Below are 17394 nucleotides of genomic sequence, written 5' to 3' on the forward strand. Positions count from 1 at the left end.
ACAAACACAATTCCGTCATTTCCTTTCCAGTGGTTTCCTTCTAGCCTGGGAAATCCTCTTTTACATTTTGAGATTCTGTTTTATACCCTTTGGTCTTTTTATGTTCTACTCCAATGCCCATGTCATGAAGATGAGGTGGTAATAGGAACATTGCCACTATATGCTGGGTGAAGTAATGTGAAGTCTAGTTAGAGCACATTCCAGTGCGCAGATGTGTGTGTTTGCTTACATTCCTGTGAAATATCCACCATTTGTTATCTGTGGAATTTTTGGTGACTTGTCATCATGGCACCCGCCTGCCACCATAAGCTTAGGAAAAACCTTTCCAAGTGTGTGCTCACGACTGCCTGCCTGGAGATAACATCATCAGCTTCTTTCTCCTTGATTCTAGGTGTCCTTTGGCCGTGATTTTGAACAACAGCTGAGTTTTTACGTTGAGGCCAGGTCGATGTTTTGCAATCTGGAACCTGTTCTTGTGCAGTTGATTCATGTAAGGATTTTCATTCATTCATTTGTTCTCTCAATGCATATTTATTGATCATTGATATGCCATGCACCAGTTCTAATCTGGGATTCTTCTGGCCCCATATTGCTTCTGTTCCCAAGGCATGAAGCTGTTTTCTGAAAGGTTTGTAAAATCTGTAACTTTGCTTAAGCCTTTGAGTGGTTTTACTGGCCTCTTTTTTTCTCTGAAATGTGCATATTCTCATTCCCGCATACCAACAGCAAAGAGTTAAGTGAGTTGCACTGATTATTTAGTTATAGAAATACTAATCTAGTTAGAATTCCTTGTTGCCTAACCAGAGTCCCAGCTTTCTTGGATCCCAGTACCTTTCAGTAACTTTTCATGGTGCACTTAGGCCAAAAGGAAGAAATAACAGTTCTGTTTATTAAGAAATTAGGCTCAAACAGCTTAAGAATTTGTGCCCTAACAACTTGACAGCCCTCTGAACCAACAATATACATAAATTGAAAGAAAAATAATTTTTATTCTATTCTTAAATCATCATAATTATTTACTAATGAAATATATGCATCTATTGGACACTGCACAACTTCTCAAACCTTGGAATCAAATGGGACACCACTACCTTATTTCCTGTTCCAGATAGATTTTTCCCCACGTTAGTTTTTGCACAGTGCTTTTTATCACAGCAGCTGCTAAAAACCCAATTTTGCAAGATATAAAATTACTGCAAGAAATGTACCGTAGTGTATGAGCTACCTCACACGAGTGCTTTGCATAGTGAGCCTTGCTGTACTTGTCCAAAAAATGTGGTGCCCCTGTGATCTTGCTGCAACACCCTGGGGTGTCATGGTACACAGTTTGGGAACCATAGGTCCAAACTTTTTATATTTGTGGAGATTCTGTAAGGTTCTTGAATTGCTTCATGTAGATTCAAGGAAAACGGCCTTTTTATATATTTGTGTGCTGGTTATCAGATTTTGTAGCATTACTAAACTTAAGACCTAAATGTAGTGAGTTATAAGTCAGGAGATGTCATAGTACTCACCCTGTAAGGTCATGAGGATTGAAAGGGCTAAGAATGTATCGCTCCTCGTACGGCACCTGGTTTGCTGTAAGTGATGCTGTGCCTGGTATTGTCACTGTTCTTATGGTTATTGTTAGTGGTCCATAGCTACTTTGTGTGGTCTGTGTTCAGATTTAGAGGTTTCTCTTAAGATCTCTAAGAGCATGAGCTTAGTGTGTGGGATTTCTGGAAGTGGAATAAGTGAACCTTAGCTATTCATCAAACCAGAAAATGGTCGTTTATTATGCCGGTTGATGGGCGTGGCTTAACTCAGTGAGTGCCCCTTGGAGATGTTTGCTCAAGCCGAGATTGAATCTGGCCTGATGACCCCTTCGCCATTTCAGGGTTTGGTGCTAACCAGTCTTGGTTCTGCTTAGCTTGTTCTCATTGACTTGTATGCAGTTAAGGTCCACATCTCTATGGAAGATGTTAATCTGAATCAGCCATCATCTCATTCCCGTTTCTGTTTTACTGATTAATCTAGAGTGGGAACCGATTGGCAATGGAAACAAGAAAAGTAATGAAAGGAAATCATTCCAGAAAGACGGCTGCATTTGTCCGGGTATGTTCCAAAGATAAGATTCACAGACTTTGAACTCCAGTGGGCTGTTTCTTTTGCAAGTTCCTGAACTGCTATTCCCAGAAAAAGATTAAGGGTGGCTTGGTACTGATTTTCCAGATTTTCCCTTGCATATCTATGACCAATTTTCTTAATGTTTTCAAAAGAAATGATCAAAGGAGGCTGAATTTTGATACATGTCATGGGGAGGTGGTTGGGAGATGGATTTGCAGTTTTGTGTGCCAGCTGACTTGTGCCTGTAAGTGGAAGGCCTAGTACCCTTTTTTCCTCTTGATAAGTTCTCAGCTTTGAAAGAAATTTGTTTCTTGAGTATGTTGTTCAAAATTTTATCAGAACGATGCATATTCAGGCTTTAAAAATAAAATCATACTAAAAAGATTACAGTGAAAACTAAACATCCCAGCCCTGCCCTGTCTCACCATATACCTCCCTCCTCAGAGTCAACCACCTCAAACTCTTTTTAGCAATTTCTTCTTCAAATTACCTATGTATTTGTAACTAATTGGTTGTAACAGCTGCTTCTTTAACTTATCAATATTAGGTGTTATCTATTCCAGCAAGTGGGTGAGGATTTATTCTTCGTACACCATTACTCTCCTTGGCAGCCCCTCCCCCTCCTCCAGAGAGGCTGATACAGCAGAGGCAAGGGGGAGGAACTGGGAGAGTAATTATTTTAAGTGTTTTTACTTGAAAATATGTAGTGGATGAAAACAAGAGTATTAATCCACCGTGATAGCATTGCCGTGTGACCTGCTGTTTTTCCCCTTTCTTCCAGGCCTGCGTCGCCTACTGCTTCATCACCATTCCCTCCCTGGTGGGCATCTTCACCCGCCTCAACCTCTACCTGCATTCTGGCCAGGTGGCCTTGGCCAACCAGTGCCTCTCCCAAGGTGAGCCCATCACTCACTCTCTCCTCTCCTCTCGGACACTCCCTGGCTCGTTAGGGAAGCTGACTCAGCGGTGCATGGATGTGTGTGTGAGTGTGTGGAGAGATGCCTTTAAGGAGGAAAGAAAAAGAAGAAGTGATCAATAAGTGATGAGTTTTGAATCTGTTTCTTTAGTAGGAAGCACCTTGGACACACACATTTATAGAGTCAGACAGATTACAGAGCGTGGGTAATTTCCTGTAAGGACCTTCCTAAATCTGTCTCAGGCAGGCCTGGTCAGGTGGCTCAGACATCCCTAGAGAGTTTTAGAAGTTAGGACTGCTTATTCACAGCCAGTTCAAGTTTATTTGTTGTTTTCAATGTTTGTTTGAAACCTCAGAGATCCAGGAGTAGCATGTAATCAGTATAGAATGAGTACTCTGGACAGCTTGCTGTTAAGGATGAAAATTCTGCCCAAGACCTGTTTCTGTGTGAGGTGCAGAGCTCTCCTGGAGCCAGGGTCCTGTGAGTGGTTCTTCTGGGAAGGATTCCCAGTGAGTGTCAGTAGGGTGAGAGGGAGGTGAGACCAGAAAGGGGAGGACGCCAACAAAGGGTGCACTGGTGGGCTGGTGAGCGCTGTGAGCAGCTGGGGTCCTTCCTACTGAGGCCTCGGTGTCACCAAAGTCTTCAAACACGATTCCTATCCAAGGACCTTTTCAAACTCTGCTTGGTTTTACTCTCGACTCCCGGGCGCTCCAGGAGCCTCCCAGTGCGTTTGGAATTAAACCAGACCCCCTGCCTGGAGTCCCCACATGGCCCTCTGTCCTCATATCACACCACGCTTTAGCCACACAGCTTTTTTCTATTCTTTGAACATGCTAAGCTGTCTTCCAATTCAGAGCCTTGTACTTGCTGTTCCCTCTTTCTGAAATGATCTTACCCCCAGATGTTTGCATTTTTTGCAATCATTAGGCCAGAGGTGAGAATGAAGCCCCAGCTCTTCCAGGGCCCTTTCCTGCCCATTCCAGCTAAAGTAGCCGCATCTCCCCAGTCACGCTCTGTACTATCTTCCTCTTGTCCTCATTGCACAACCTTGATCTGATGCTTTCTTACTGTGTGTGTTTGTTTACTTATTGTCTGGACACCCCCTTTCCCCATGAGGACGTCAAGTCCCACAAGAACAGGTATGTCCTCATTATTTATCAGTAAATGTGCCTGCTTTGGTAAGGATGATGGGTTTGCAGGAAATAAAATAAAAATCAATAGCCACTGCCAAAACCCTGATGATGTGCAAAATGAAGATTAGATTAGATTAATTGATTAGATTAAATTGATGTTAGGAAATTTTAAATCTCATATACTGGTTCCCTCTTAAAAAGGTCAGGAATGGTAGACCCATGTCAGGACCCCTGAGTTTGCTGTTACCTATAACATTAGAAATGGGTTGTGAACTGCAGAAACCAGAGCTGTGAGCTGCATGTGGGGGCCCCGGAAGCCTAGATCTTTCTTCTCCCAACTTTATAAGCTCAGAGCCACTGTCTTGAATGTTATCGATCCCAGACAAGTTTATCTTGACCAGATCCCCTATAGGGTATCATGCTATTTTTTGTTTTCAAAAAAAGCAAAACAGAAATTCTTAAGCTAAATAAAGATTTGCTGCTCCCAAGGACTGTTGGAGGAGAGTTTTGAGTGGCAGTTTCCCTGCTGCGATGCCCTCGGTCCACACCCAGAGATAAGCTGCATCAGAGCAGCCCAGCGCCCAGGTGTGGGCAGTCAGTGCCCCCGGTGCTAGTGCTCTGGGCTCCTCGGCTGCCTCCCCTGCACTTGAAGCTGCTGCGGTGGGGGCAGGAATGTGGAGTCCACTTCATGTTTAATAATTTATCTGATGATTTTGCTCAAGTCTCTAAACGCTGTGGTGCTAAACCTTAAAAGCCTATCGTTGTTTTTCTGAAAGACAAATGCAGCAATTGCTGGCCAAAATAAATAATATATTCAATTACTGAGACTTGGAAGGCTAAATATAAATTAAATGAAGCTCGTGGAAATGGGCCACTTTGGTTTGTTTGCCTCCTTAAGCATCCCTGCTCTCAGCTGGTTATAAAACATCCCCTCCCCCTTATTCATTTTCTGGCTCCCTTGATCCAGCCTCGGCTGTATCTTCATCAGGCTGTGGCTTTGCCAGGGCGGCTCAGCCCAACAAGTGAACTCCTGTTGAACCCTCAGCCAGCGCAGTGTGGGATGCTGACCAAGGCTCATCATGGGGAAGCCCAGTTCAGGCCCTTTGGACACGCTGTTCAGCGTGTAGACTGGCCCATGCGGGGATTTGGTCTGGGGTCACCCGTTGCCCCCAGACATTTAGGAGAAATGAAGGACTTGCAAATCAGTTGTTTGGTCAAGTGCTTCTGACCTAGATGTGGCCCAGAGATGCGTGTTCACTGTCACTGGATAGCTCCTTGCCCTTGTTTGTCCTTGGTTCTTTCCGGAAGGTACCACCAGGCCACGGCAAGAGCAGAATCTTTCCCTTTTATTTTTATCTTGCTTCCTTTATCTTTACAGTTTCTAACACCAGAAAGGAGGATTTTTTTTACGGTGGGAGTAATGTGAAAGGTGGATCTTGAAAGAAGAGCGTTTTATATCAGGAAAGGGCTGTGGGGAAAGGGAGAGGGAATAGTTGGCATTCCAGGTAGAGGAGACAGCCTGAGCAAAGGCATGGACGTGTGAGATTACCTGTGTTAGGGACAAGGCCCTAATGAATGGTGAGTTTCAAGTCTGAATGCAGTGGTCCCATCCTGATTCTGCTACTTGTGAGTTGGGTACCCTTGGACAAATTAGCCATATGGTGCCTCAGTTTTTCCATCTGTAAAGTGGAGATGATGCAGTGGTTCCTGTCTGTGGCAAATTAAATGGGATAACATACTTGGAGCCCTCCACCCACTGGCGCACAATAGCGACTCAGGAAATATTAACTTAGTATAACCGTCTCTCACAAGATGGAAGTATGCCTTGGAGTTTAACAGGGAACTGTAGGCAGTGCAGCTCTGCAACCTCGGAGTTCTGAAAGCCAATTCTTACACGTAGAACCTTGGGAAACCTGCAGGAAAGCTGATCTTCATTTCAAGATACACCTGCTGAATTATCCTGAAAATAACAGATCTGCAGTTCCTCCAAAGATGAAACCATAGTGAGAACAATTAAAGCAAAATACTGGTAAAAAGAATGATTTTTGTTCTTATCAGTAATAATAATGCTTTTCCCTCATACAGAATTCTTTTCCCCTCCTTTTATTTGAAAAATTTTTTTCTTCCAGTTTTATTGAAATATAATTGACGTGCAGCACTGTATACGTTTAAGGTGCACAGCATAGTGATGTGACTTAAACATACAGCATGAACTGATGACCACAGTTTAGGGACCATCCATCATCTCATATAGATACAAAATTAAGGAAATGTTAAGAAGTAGTTTTTTTCCTTGTGATGAGAATTCTTATTATGATTTACTCTCTTAATAACTTTCATATGTAACATAGAGCAGTGTTAATTATATGTATCATGCACATGACATCCCTAGTACTTAGTTATCTTATAACTGGAAGTTTATTCCTTTTCACTATCTTCATCCAATTCCTTCTCCCCCCCATCCCTCACCTCTGGTAACCACAGATCTCACCTGTTTTTCTAGGAGTTTGGTTTTTTTGAAGTATAACTGACCTAAGGCACAACATAGTGACTTGATATTTCCATATGTTTCAAAATGACGCCCGTGATAAGTCTGGTTATGATACGTCACCATGTAAAGATACCACTTCGTTATTGACTGTGTGCCCCACACTGTGAATTTCTGCCCGTGACTCATCCGCTTTGTGGCTGGAAGGTTGCACCTCTTAATCTCCCTCACCTATTGCTCTCCCTCCTCCTCCCCCTCCCCTCTGGCAACCACCTGTTTTTTCTCTGTATCTATGACTCTGGTTCTCTTTTATGTTTATTCATGTGTTTTGTTTTTTAGATTCTACCTGTCTCCCCCTTTAAAAATGTACTTTCTTTTACTTATTTTTTTACATCTTCATCTTGGAGAGTTGTGCTCACAAGCCATGTCTTAAGGAAAAGCCCCAGACAAAAGTTAGGTCAGGTTCTCCTGTAAGACGTGGTATCCTCACACTATGCTCTTTCCCTCATCGTACTTATCACCATTGTTATTTAGCAAGTAAATACGTAAAGAATTGTCTGCTTCTTCCCCTTGAAGAGTGTCAGCTCCACAGGGTCTCATCTGTCTTAGTCACTGAGCTGTGCCTCTCTCCTGGCACCATTGCCTACCGCATGGGTGCTCAGACAGTGTTGAGGGAATAAATGGTACCACATGATAATGATGGTTGAAAACTCTTCATAATATTGATGAATGTAAAAGGGTACCATACCTTTCATGGTATGGGCCTAACTCCTAAGCAACCCTGGTGATCAGAAGAGTTTCATCAAGGTCCTCTTGGTAGGTTTTAAATCATTTGTTTTCCTGTTTATAGAAAGAAGAAAACAAGGTAGGTTCAAACATATGCCGAGGTTCATAGACACGCTGAATGGAACTGTTGTGCTGGTTTGATATGCGAGGAACACAGGGTCGTGCAGAGGAAAGGCTAAAGCCTGCTGTTAAGCGCACTGGCTACTGTGAACTGTAACTGCTGATGGAGGCGGCCAGGGCAGTAGAATGGAGGAGAAAAATAATTTTGTATTTCTTCCTTTTGGAGAGTAAAGAGTGGCTTGTAACGGAGAAAAATGGTCTCTGTCGACTTATTAAGTCTTTGAGGTTTATGCTTAAGGTCATATTTACTTGTTCTGTTGACAAACCATCTTCTGAAGAATGTGTGTTTTTTTGTTTCTGTTTTGGCTCTGTTGGGTCTTTGTTGCTGTGCACGGGCTTTCTCTAGTTGTGGCGAGCAGGGGCTACACCCCATTGCAATGTGCGGGCTTCTCATTGCAGTGGCTTCTCTTGTTGCAGAGCATGGGCTCTAGGCATGTGGGCTCAGTAGTTGCAATGTGTGGGCTTCAGTAGTTGTGGCGCACAGGCTTAGTTGCTCTGAGGCATGTGGGATCTTCCTGGACCAGGGATCGAACCCGTGTCCCCTGCATTGGCAGGCGGATTCTTAACAACTGCACTACCAGGGAAGTCCCTGAAGAATGTGTTTGATGTGACTGTTTTCTCAAACCTTGAGGCCTCTCTGGTGATTATGGACAAAGTATTGGGTTGGCCAAAAAGTTCCTTCGGTTTTTAAGTAAAAATAAAAGACATATTTTTCATTTTCACCAAGAACTTTATTGAACAAGGTATTCACCATTTTGTTTTACTACCTTCTGCTGTTATCCAGGCAACTTCATAATTCCATCTTCCCAAAACCTTTTATCTGTTTGAGCAAGGAACTGTTCCAGGTACCTTTTACAGTTTTCCAGGGAATTGAAATTTTTCCATTAAGAGAATTTTGTAAAGACTGAAGTAAATGGAAATCCGAAGTTGCAGTGTCTGGTGAATACAGCAGATGAATCAGAACTTCCTAGCCAAACTGTAACAGTTTTTGCCTGGTCATCAAAGAAACATGCCATCTTGTGTTATCCTGATGGAAGATTATGCATTTTCTGTTGACTAATTTTAGACACTTTTCGTCGAGTGCTGCTTTCAGGTGGTCTAATTGGGAGCAGTACATGTTGGAATTAGTCATTTGGTTTTCCAGAAGGAGCTCAGAGGACTCCCTTCCAATCCCACCATACACACAGTATCACCTTCTTTGGATGAAGACCAGCCTTTGGTGTGGTTGGTGGTGGTTCATTTCACTTGCCCCACAATCTCTTCTGTTCTACATTGTTGTACAGTATCCGCTTTTCATTGCCTGTCACAGTTTGTTTTTAAAATGAAATGTTTTCATTACGTTTAAGTAGAGAATCACATGTGGGAATACGGTTGAGAAGGTTTTTTCCGCATAACTTATGTGGAACCCAAACATCAAAGTGATTGACATAACCAAGCTGGTGCAAATGATTTTCGATGCTTGATTTGGATATTTTGAGTATGTCAGCTGTCTCCTGCGTGGTATAACACTGATTGTTCTCAATTAATGTCTCGATTTGATTGCTATCAGATAGTTTCAACTGGTCTACCTGACTGTGCTGCATTGTCCAGTGAGAAATCTCCAGCATGGAACTTTGCAGACCACTTTTGACATGTTCAGTCAGTCACAGCACCTTCTCCACACAGTGCACAGATCTTTTCTTGCATTTCAGTTGTGTTTTTGCCTTCCTTGAAATAATGAAGCATAATATGCTGAAAACGCTTTTTTTCCTTTCATCTTCAATATTAAAATGGCTACACAGAAATTCACCAATTTTGATAAAAATGCACACTGATAAGAGAACTGTCACAATGCAATCTAAAAAAAAAATTGTGTCAAATAAAGACAACTAAGCGCTGCTAGAGCCATCTTATGGAAAAAAACAAACGAATCTTTTGGCCAACCCTATAAGTTGATTTTGCTGTAACAGTTCACAGGTGGGCAGATGGCATGACGCTTGTTGCCCACATCCATAGCTGAACACGCATGATCCATCCACCTTAGGGGGTGTAAGGGCTGGGATGGATGGAACCCACAGAAAAGGAGCAGGGGTGAGTCTCCCCCTTAAGCTCACTCAACTCCTTATAATTGTAAACATCTATGATTTGCTTCCTCCTACCAGCAGTTCTTGACCATTTTTCACATGCAAGCCACAGTGCCAAGCATTGTGCTGAAACAGGAATGCACTTAAAGAGACTTCATGCTAGCAGAGGAGGGCGGATCTGTTTACAGTTATTCAAAGCAGCACATGATAAATGTCATGCAAGATGTTCATAAAATATACCAGGGAGTTTTAGAGAAAAGAGAAATGACCCTTGGCTTGGAAGAGGAAGAAAAAGCTTCTTAAAAGAGGTGGCATTCAAAAGCCTGGAAGGTAAGGGGGATCTGTATATGCTGAAATGAAGCAGAGGGCGTTCTAGCCTAAGCTATAGCGAGAGCAAAGGCCTAGAGGCTGAAAAAATGGTGCATCTGGAAGGAATAAGTGGAAGATCAAGTTAGGAAGACAGTTTGGGGACTAATTGTTGAGAGAACTGAATGCCTGGCAAAGCAGTTTAGTTTTTTGTTTTTTTATTTATTGGCTGTGTTGGGTCTTCGTTGCTGCGTGTGGGCTTTCTCTAGTTGTGGAGAGTGGGAGCTACTCTTTGTTGTGGTGCACTGGTTTCTCACTGCTGTGGCTTCTCTTGTTGCAGAGCACTGGCTCTAGGCACACGGGCTTCAGTAGTTTTGGCACGTGGGCTTAATAGTTGTGGCTCACGGGCTCTAGAGCGCATGCTCAGTAGTTGTGACGCACGGACTTAGTTGCTCTGCGGCATGTGGGATCTTCCCGACCCAGGAATCAAACCTATGTCCCCTGCATTAGCAGGAGGATTCTTAACCACTACGCCACCAGGGAAACCCCTATCCTTTCTGTTTTGTACATTTCTGTGATTGAAAAGTTTATCATAAACTTGTATTGACTTTGCTAAAGAAAAATGATTTTTAGAAATTTATAAATAAAAATTCTAAAACAGTAACCTAGCAGTACATGGAAGGTCCCGGTTTCCTTCACCCTCAGCCATTACTCCTATATCACACTTAAATTGGCATTATCTTGCCTCCCTTTCTTTATGCATCTACCTAAATATATATATATATTTTTTTTCTTGTAAAAATAAGATCATGCTGTATACGGTTGTATAACATTTTGTACTTAATATGTCTGTATTATACATCAAAACATATCAGTGTCCCTTATTCTCTTTGTTACTGATTTCATTTCCGTGGTGTGGCAGTGCAGTAATTTCTTTAACTAGTCCCTATGGCTGGGTTGTTTTCAGGTTTTGCTCAATCGAGCTGAGTTGATACAAGATACCTTCATGTAAGGAGAATCACTGACCGGTTGTTTCTGGTCGCTGGGCAGCATGGCTAATCCAGCTCATCCCCACAAGCACAGCTTACTCAGCACCTTCAACTGGGCCTTATTTTCAGCTTCTTCCCAGGGTTTGCTAGTGACCCTATGTTTTGGTGATCATTCTGTAGTTCCAGTGGCTTTGTGTTTTGGGTGTGTTTGATTTCTCCATGTCCTACTAGAGGTTTCCGGAATATCATCCTCCTTTGGTATTCTGCAGACCCTTTGAAACTGCCCAGATTGGGAAACAGGAAAACCTGAAATCTCAGACAGAAAATTATCAAAAGTTCTATGATAATTGTCTAACAAACCTCCCCGGCCCTTGCTCACCGCATATGTGAGACGATGAGGTAGCCTGCCCTGGCTGCGTGTCTCCAGAGTAAGCCTTTCAGAATGTGCCATTTGCTGTTGGGAAGGCATATGCTGCATTTAGCTGAAGGATTTAGAACAATTTTTTTCAAACCTGTTGAATCATAAAATTCACTGGAGAAGCTTGGTTTTTAAAAAATGGATCAATTGATTAAGATGGTAAATTTTATGTCTTTTACCTCCCCCCCAAAAAAATAGAAGAAAAAGGGAAATGGGCCAGATTCCCCTTTGTAGCTGTAAAAGAGAATGAAGATAGCCTTTATATGCGTGTAGATTAATCTCCAAGACATGTTGTTAAGTGGTGAGGAAGGAGTTGCAAAATGGTGTCTCCTATACTTTAACTCTGTATAAAGAGAAAGAAAGAAAGAAAAAAGAAAGGGAAACTGTATTTGTTTCTGTACACTTAGAAGCACACCCAAGCAGCAGACAGGACTCTTGCCCCTGGGAATGGAAACGGGATGGCCAGGCACTGCAGTGAGAAGGAGTGTTACCTTTGGCACTTTAAATTATGTGACTCTGTTACCTATTCAAAGATAAATATTTTTTTTAAAGTTAGATTTGAGTCTCAATCTTGGATAGTCTGGTTTAATACATTTAAGGTGGGGCCTGGGAACCCATATGTATATTTTAAATAACAGTGTTACTGAGATATGATCCACATACCATAAAATCCATCCTTTTAAAGTGTACAGTTCAGTGGGTTTTAGTATATTCAGAGCTGTGTGATTGTCATCACTAATTCCAGAACATGCCCACCTCCCCAAAGAAAACCCCGAAGCCATTAAGCAGTCACTCCCCGTCCCCTGTCCCGCAAGCTCCTGCCAGCCACCGTCTCCTCTTTGCTTTCATGGATTTGCCATTCCAGTCATTTCATATAAATGGGGTGTTACAGAGGCTTCCCTGGTGGCGCAGTGGTTGAGAATCTGCCTGCCAGTGCAGGGGACACGGGTTCCATCCCTGGTCTGGGAAGGTCCCGCATGCCACGGAGCAACTAAGCCCACGAGCCACAACTATTGAGGCCATGTGCTGCAACTACTGAAGCCTGTGTGCCTAAAGCCTGTGCTCCGCAATAAGAGAAGCCACCAAAATGAGGAGCCTGCGCACCACAATGAAGAGTAGCCCCCACTTGCTGCAACTAGAGAAAGCCTGTGTGCAGCAACGAAGACCCAACGCAGCCAATAAATAAATAAATGAATAAATAAATAAATAAATCTTCAGAAAAAAAGCATTTAAATGGAGTCTTACAATGCAGATCTTTTGTGATGGCTCCATCATTTAGCATAACGACTTCGAGGGTCATCCATGCTGTCGCGTACATGTTTGTATATGTGCCACATCCGTGTAGAATTGAAGGAACCACCAAATCATTTTGCGAAGTGGCTTTGCTGTGTTCCAGTCCCATGAGCAATGTTCGGGCACCTGGGAACCTGTATTTTTACAAGGATCTTGATGACTGGAAAACACCGACTCCAAGAGCGGCATAGCCTCTCTCACTGCGGCTGTGCTTGTCCTCCACCCAGCACCCAGCCTCACTGAAGGGCGTGTTGGTTACTATGCAGAGAACAGCACCAGCAGGCAGCACCCTCAGAACAGGGATCTCAAACAGAGTGAACTCTTGGGTGAGATCAGCCAGGCCTGGGTGGGGTTTTTTGTTTGTTTGTTTTAATTTTTTTTTTTAAGATGGGATATGGAAAAGAAATCTAGCTGTTCCTTGAAACCTCAGAAAACTCAGATGGAGGAAGGCATAGCATGGGGAAGCCAGTGCATATATTGATAAACATGCTTTTTCCTTCCCCCAGTGGAACAAGGATGATAGTCTCTATGAACTGGAGTCTGATTTCTCCTTTTTATAGACATCTTTTTTTTTAAAAAACAGTCTAACCCATTTTATCTGTAATTGTCTTCTGTGACTTATAACAGCCACAAATAAAGTATTGTGGGCTGTAGGGTATATAGAAATAGAAATATAATGTTGCACACATGAAACTTATGTAATGTTATAAACCAACTCCTGTTTTTAAAAAAATGTTATATGATAGTGGCACGATTATTCTGAACTCTAAATTATGAGGAAAAACTGTTTTCATACACAGTAGGATTTGCGTTCTAATTACTAAGACAACATTGAAACGTCTCCCAGACAAGATTTTATATGTGGGGCAGGTCTTCTGAGGATAGAAATAAACACCTGCTTTGGAACATTTCCTGCCCCGGCCCTTAAATCACTGTTTCTTTCAGCTCCCTCCTTTGGAATGGGGACCTTGCGGGGCGGCTGTGAGGAGCAGAGGCACGAAAGGGCCCTCCCTCTTTCATGCGCCGTTATAATAGGCACTTTTCTCAGGGCCGCTGATAACAAACACATAAACAGAATACATAAGTGGCCTCTCACGTTGTCCTGAGCAGAATTTTAGTTTCCGCCGAGAGAAGCTCTTCACCTTGTTTTATAACGGATGTGATGTCTTCCCCAGAACGCGGTGCCTGTAGAGGCAGGAGGAAGGCAGCAGACCTGGTAGAGTCCAGGCCTGCCGGCGCTCTGGGGGGTGATGTCAGGGGTAGGCTCAGCTCAGTTTCTTATTTTTGCATTGCGGTTAAGTTTACACAACATGAAAGTTCCCATTGTAACCATTTTTGAGCGCACAGTTCAGCGGCCTTTAAGTTCTTTCACCGTGTTTGCAGCCATCAGCACCATCCACCTGCAGAAGTTCTTCGTCATCCTGCAGAGAATGAAACTCCCTGTCCATGAAACAGTAACTCTGTTCTCTCCTTCCCACTCTGCCCTCTCTCTCTGAATTTGACCCCTCTGAGTACCTCATACAAGTGGAACCTGACAGTGTTTGTCTTTGTGTCTGACCTGCTTCATGTAGCATAACGTTTTCAAGGTTCCTTCATGTTTATAGCACATGTCAGAATTTCCTTCCTTCTTAAGGCTGAGTGCTACTCCTTTGTTTGTGTGTACCATGGTTCGCCTCTGTGTTCATTGATGGACACTTGGGTTGTTTCCACCTTCTGGCGCTTGTGAATAATGCTGCTGTGCGCACTCGTGTGCAAGTATCTGTCTGAGTCCCTGCTTTCCTTTCTTTGGGGTAGAATTGCTGGCAGATGGTAATTCTATGTTAAACTTTTTGAGGGACCACCAAACTATTTTCCACAGCAACTGCACCAGTTTAGATCGCCACCAGGCAGTACACAAGAGATTCTGGTTTCTCTACATCTTTGCCAACACTTGTTTCCTGTTTTTGTTTTTGTTTTTTTCATAGCGGCCATTCTCATGGGTGTAAGATGGTATCTCATGGTGGTTTTGGTCTGTGTTTCTCTCGTGATGCATGCTGTTGAGGCTCTTTCCATGTGCCTGATGACCGTTTGTGTGTTTTCTTTGGAGAAATGTCTAGTCAGAGTAACCTTTAGTCAGGTCACCTGTTTTTCATTGTTGTAGAGTTTCTTTCTGTGTGAATCTGCTCGTGTTGCTCAGTGCTGGTGACGGGCTGCTCTCACCAGCCGACTCAGTTTTTGAGCTTGGTTCGTGATCCGGGCGTGGAAGTAATTGTACCTTCCCCCAGGACTGCCTGAGCACTGAGAGGGCTCGTGCCCTTGAGACAGGGCCTGGGAGTTCTCTGGTTTCCATGAGCAGTGCCATTTACTACTCTCTTTAGGCCAAGACAGAAGACCCTACAGCTTCTGACTCTTCCTGGGAGGTTCATCTTCCAGAGCCCCTGTATCAGGACAAGATCAGCGGCATCCTTTCCTCCTTAGAGCAGAGCGCACGGCAGGCTCCCAGCAGCTAGGTGTTAATTAGTGATGACTTGGGCTCGTCGCCCCCCTCTGTCTTCCCATGTGTGCCCACAGTGCCTGGGAGAGCACCCCGGTTCACAGTTGGCGCTTAATAACTTTGCTTAGGTGAATGTGCTAAGGGTGTGAGTGCGGGTCGGAGAGGCAGCCTGGGAGGGAAGCTCCCAGAGCAGAGGTAACTTGATGTAGTGAACCCTGAGAGCAGCGTCTTTCCATACCATGGTTTTTTTCTTTTGAAGAAAGAAGAGAAGGCAAAACCCCACTCTTCAGCTTCAGTTGCAGACTCTTCTGATTAAGGGCTGGCCTCTGTTCCAGGCCGTGGGCATTTGTTGTTGCATCTGCCTCTCTGCTGTGCTGGAGGGGCTTCTGGTTTTAACTCAGGGTGCTGCAGACCAGAGCACTGTTCTCTGTGCATCACTGCAAGCCGTTTCGGAGTGGAAATGTATTTGGACCATGCAAATGTTTGATCTCGTCGGGTGGTTTAAAGCTTCATTTGTCAGTCTGTTTTGACCCTGAGGCTCTTTCTCATGGTTAATACTTTGGCAGTTCTAGAAAGAACTCTCTTTCTCCCTCTCCATCTCCACCCCTCACCAACACACTCACCTCTAGCTCTTCCCCCTCCTCCCCCTTCCTCCCTGTCTGTGTCCTCTCATTGCCCCTCTCTCACCCCCCACTTCCTCTCCATCCCTCCTCCGTCCGCCCTCCCCTTCCTTCCTAACTCTCACCCTTGTAGGTCTTCTTGTTTTACAGACTATTTCATATTTCTTAAAGTGTCCTCATTTTCCAAATGGTTCTCTGGAATTGTCACCTAATCGGAAGTCTTTAAAGCCGTTTGTGTGTGTGTGTGTGTACGCGCGCATTCCTTCAGACATTTCCATTGTTATTTCTTTAACAAATACAGTGGGCGTTAGTGTAGATTCAGACAAACCAGAGCTTGAACCTGGGCTCCGCCGTCACGACTGGACCCTCCTGCAGACACAGGCTGTGTCGTGACCAGGCACTTCTCTTCCCACACCACATTTCCCACCTGTGAAGTGGGCCCGCAGACAGCACTTTCCTCCTGTGGTGAACAGGAGGGTTCACTGAACCAGTTCAGGTGAAGCCTTCAGTCCAGCCAACTGTGATTTCTGTCGTGGTCTGAGCGCAGGTTGGAAAAGAATTTCCAGACACAAGGCAGAATGCGAGGAAGTTGGAGTTTATTAGAGAGAAGGGACGCTGCAGGAACAGCGGGCAGACTTCCTGGAAGCCAGGGAAAGTCGACCCTGAGCATGGGTTGCTTGCCTGTGTTTACAGCCAGGGAACCTGCAGTTATCTGCTGACTGGGCAGAGGATGTATACTTTTAGTGTGCTGAGCGGGAGAAAAATAGGGCAAATATCTTTCCTTACATGGCACAGGCAAGGGACATGGCATATGCTGCTTGGGAAAGTTTTGGGACGTTGCAATTGTTGCATTGTACAGAGTGATAAGAGTCCTGTAGCTCTTTGTTCCAGCAATATTGGCCCTTTGAGTCTATCTTGTGCTTTGTCCTTGGAGCACACCACATTTCCCCCTCTCTTTATTTAAAGGGCCAATTCTTTGGCCCTGTTGGATACCCTGCTCATGTCTGTCTATCTGTCTAGCTCCCTCTCAGGTGTTCGGAAAAGCTTTTTGTAAGGGAAAGGGGCAACGATCTCTCTGGCTGCTTCCTGCTGAGCGGGAGCATTGTAGGGCCCTGGGTTCCTCTTACCTGCTCTCTGTCAGGGTACACCTAGGGAGAGGTGGAGGCCCCATGGAACATGATGGCAGCTTCTTTAAGTTTTGTCTGGCTAATATTCTCGTTGCATTACCATTTGGAGGTTTATTTGTTATGTCCTTGAAGAGACAAATTAACAAGGAGGTTAAAAATACATGGCCAGAAGATCAGTAGAAGTGTGAAGGCTGCTATAGGACCTAGGAAAGGGGCTAGCCGGGACCAGATATTAGTCTCAAAGTCCCACCAGTCGAATCCCCCTGAGGCTCCTTTTGTATAAAACCCGCTACCTCTTTTAATAATATCCCGAAGATTAGTTTGAATTTTGCCCGATTGGTTGACAAAAAAACAACATTCCTCCTTTAACATAGGTCCCACCCTGGTTAGCTGTTAGTAAGTCTAAAGCTCTCCTATTCTGTAAAACCACTCCTGCTAGAGAATTTATTTGTTCTTGTAGAGTGTTAATTTGAGCTGCTAGGTGAGTAATCTGTTGCGTGAGTTCGAGGGAGAGCTGTCGGGCAGTAAAAATAGAGTTTGAGAGGCCTGTTGAGC

General features: G+C 43.9%; 1 protein-coding gene across 1 annotated transcript in view; it reads left to right on the forward strand.

The window, feature by feature from the left end:
• The window catches only part of VPS35L (VPS35 endosomal protein sorting factor like), a 134521-nt gene that overhangs the window by 89545 nt on the left and 27582 nt on the right, over nt 1–17394 (forward strand). Inside the window, exons 24-26 of the mRNA XM_057749152.1 lie at nt 392–490; nt 2017–2094; nt 2888–3002. Of these exons, the coding sequence (XP_057605135.1) occupies nt 392–490; nt 2017–2094; nt 2888–3002 (292 nt within the window). The remainder of the gene's footprint in view (nt 1–391; nt 491–2016; nt 2095–2887; nt 3003–17394) is intronic.

This window comes from Hippopotamus amphibius, chromosome 9, assembly GCF_030028045.1.
Source record: "Hippopotamus amphibius kiboko isolate mHipAmp2 chromosome 9, mHipAmp2.hap2, whole genome shotgun sequence".
NCBI lineage: Eukaryota > Metazoa > Chordata > Mammalia > Artiodactyla > Hippopotamidae > Hippopotamus > Hippopotamus amphibius.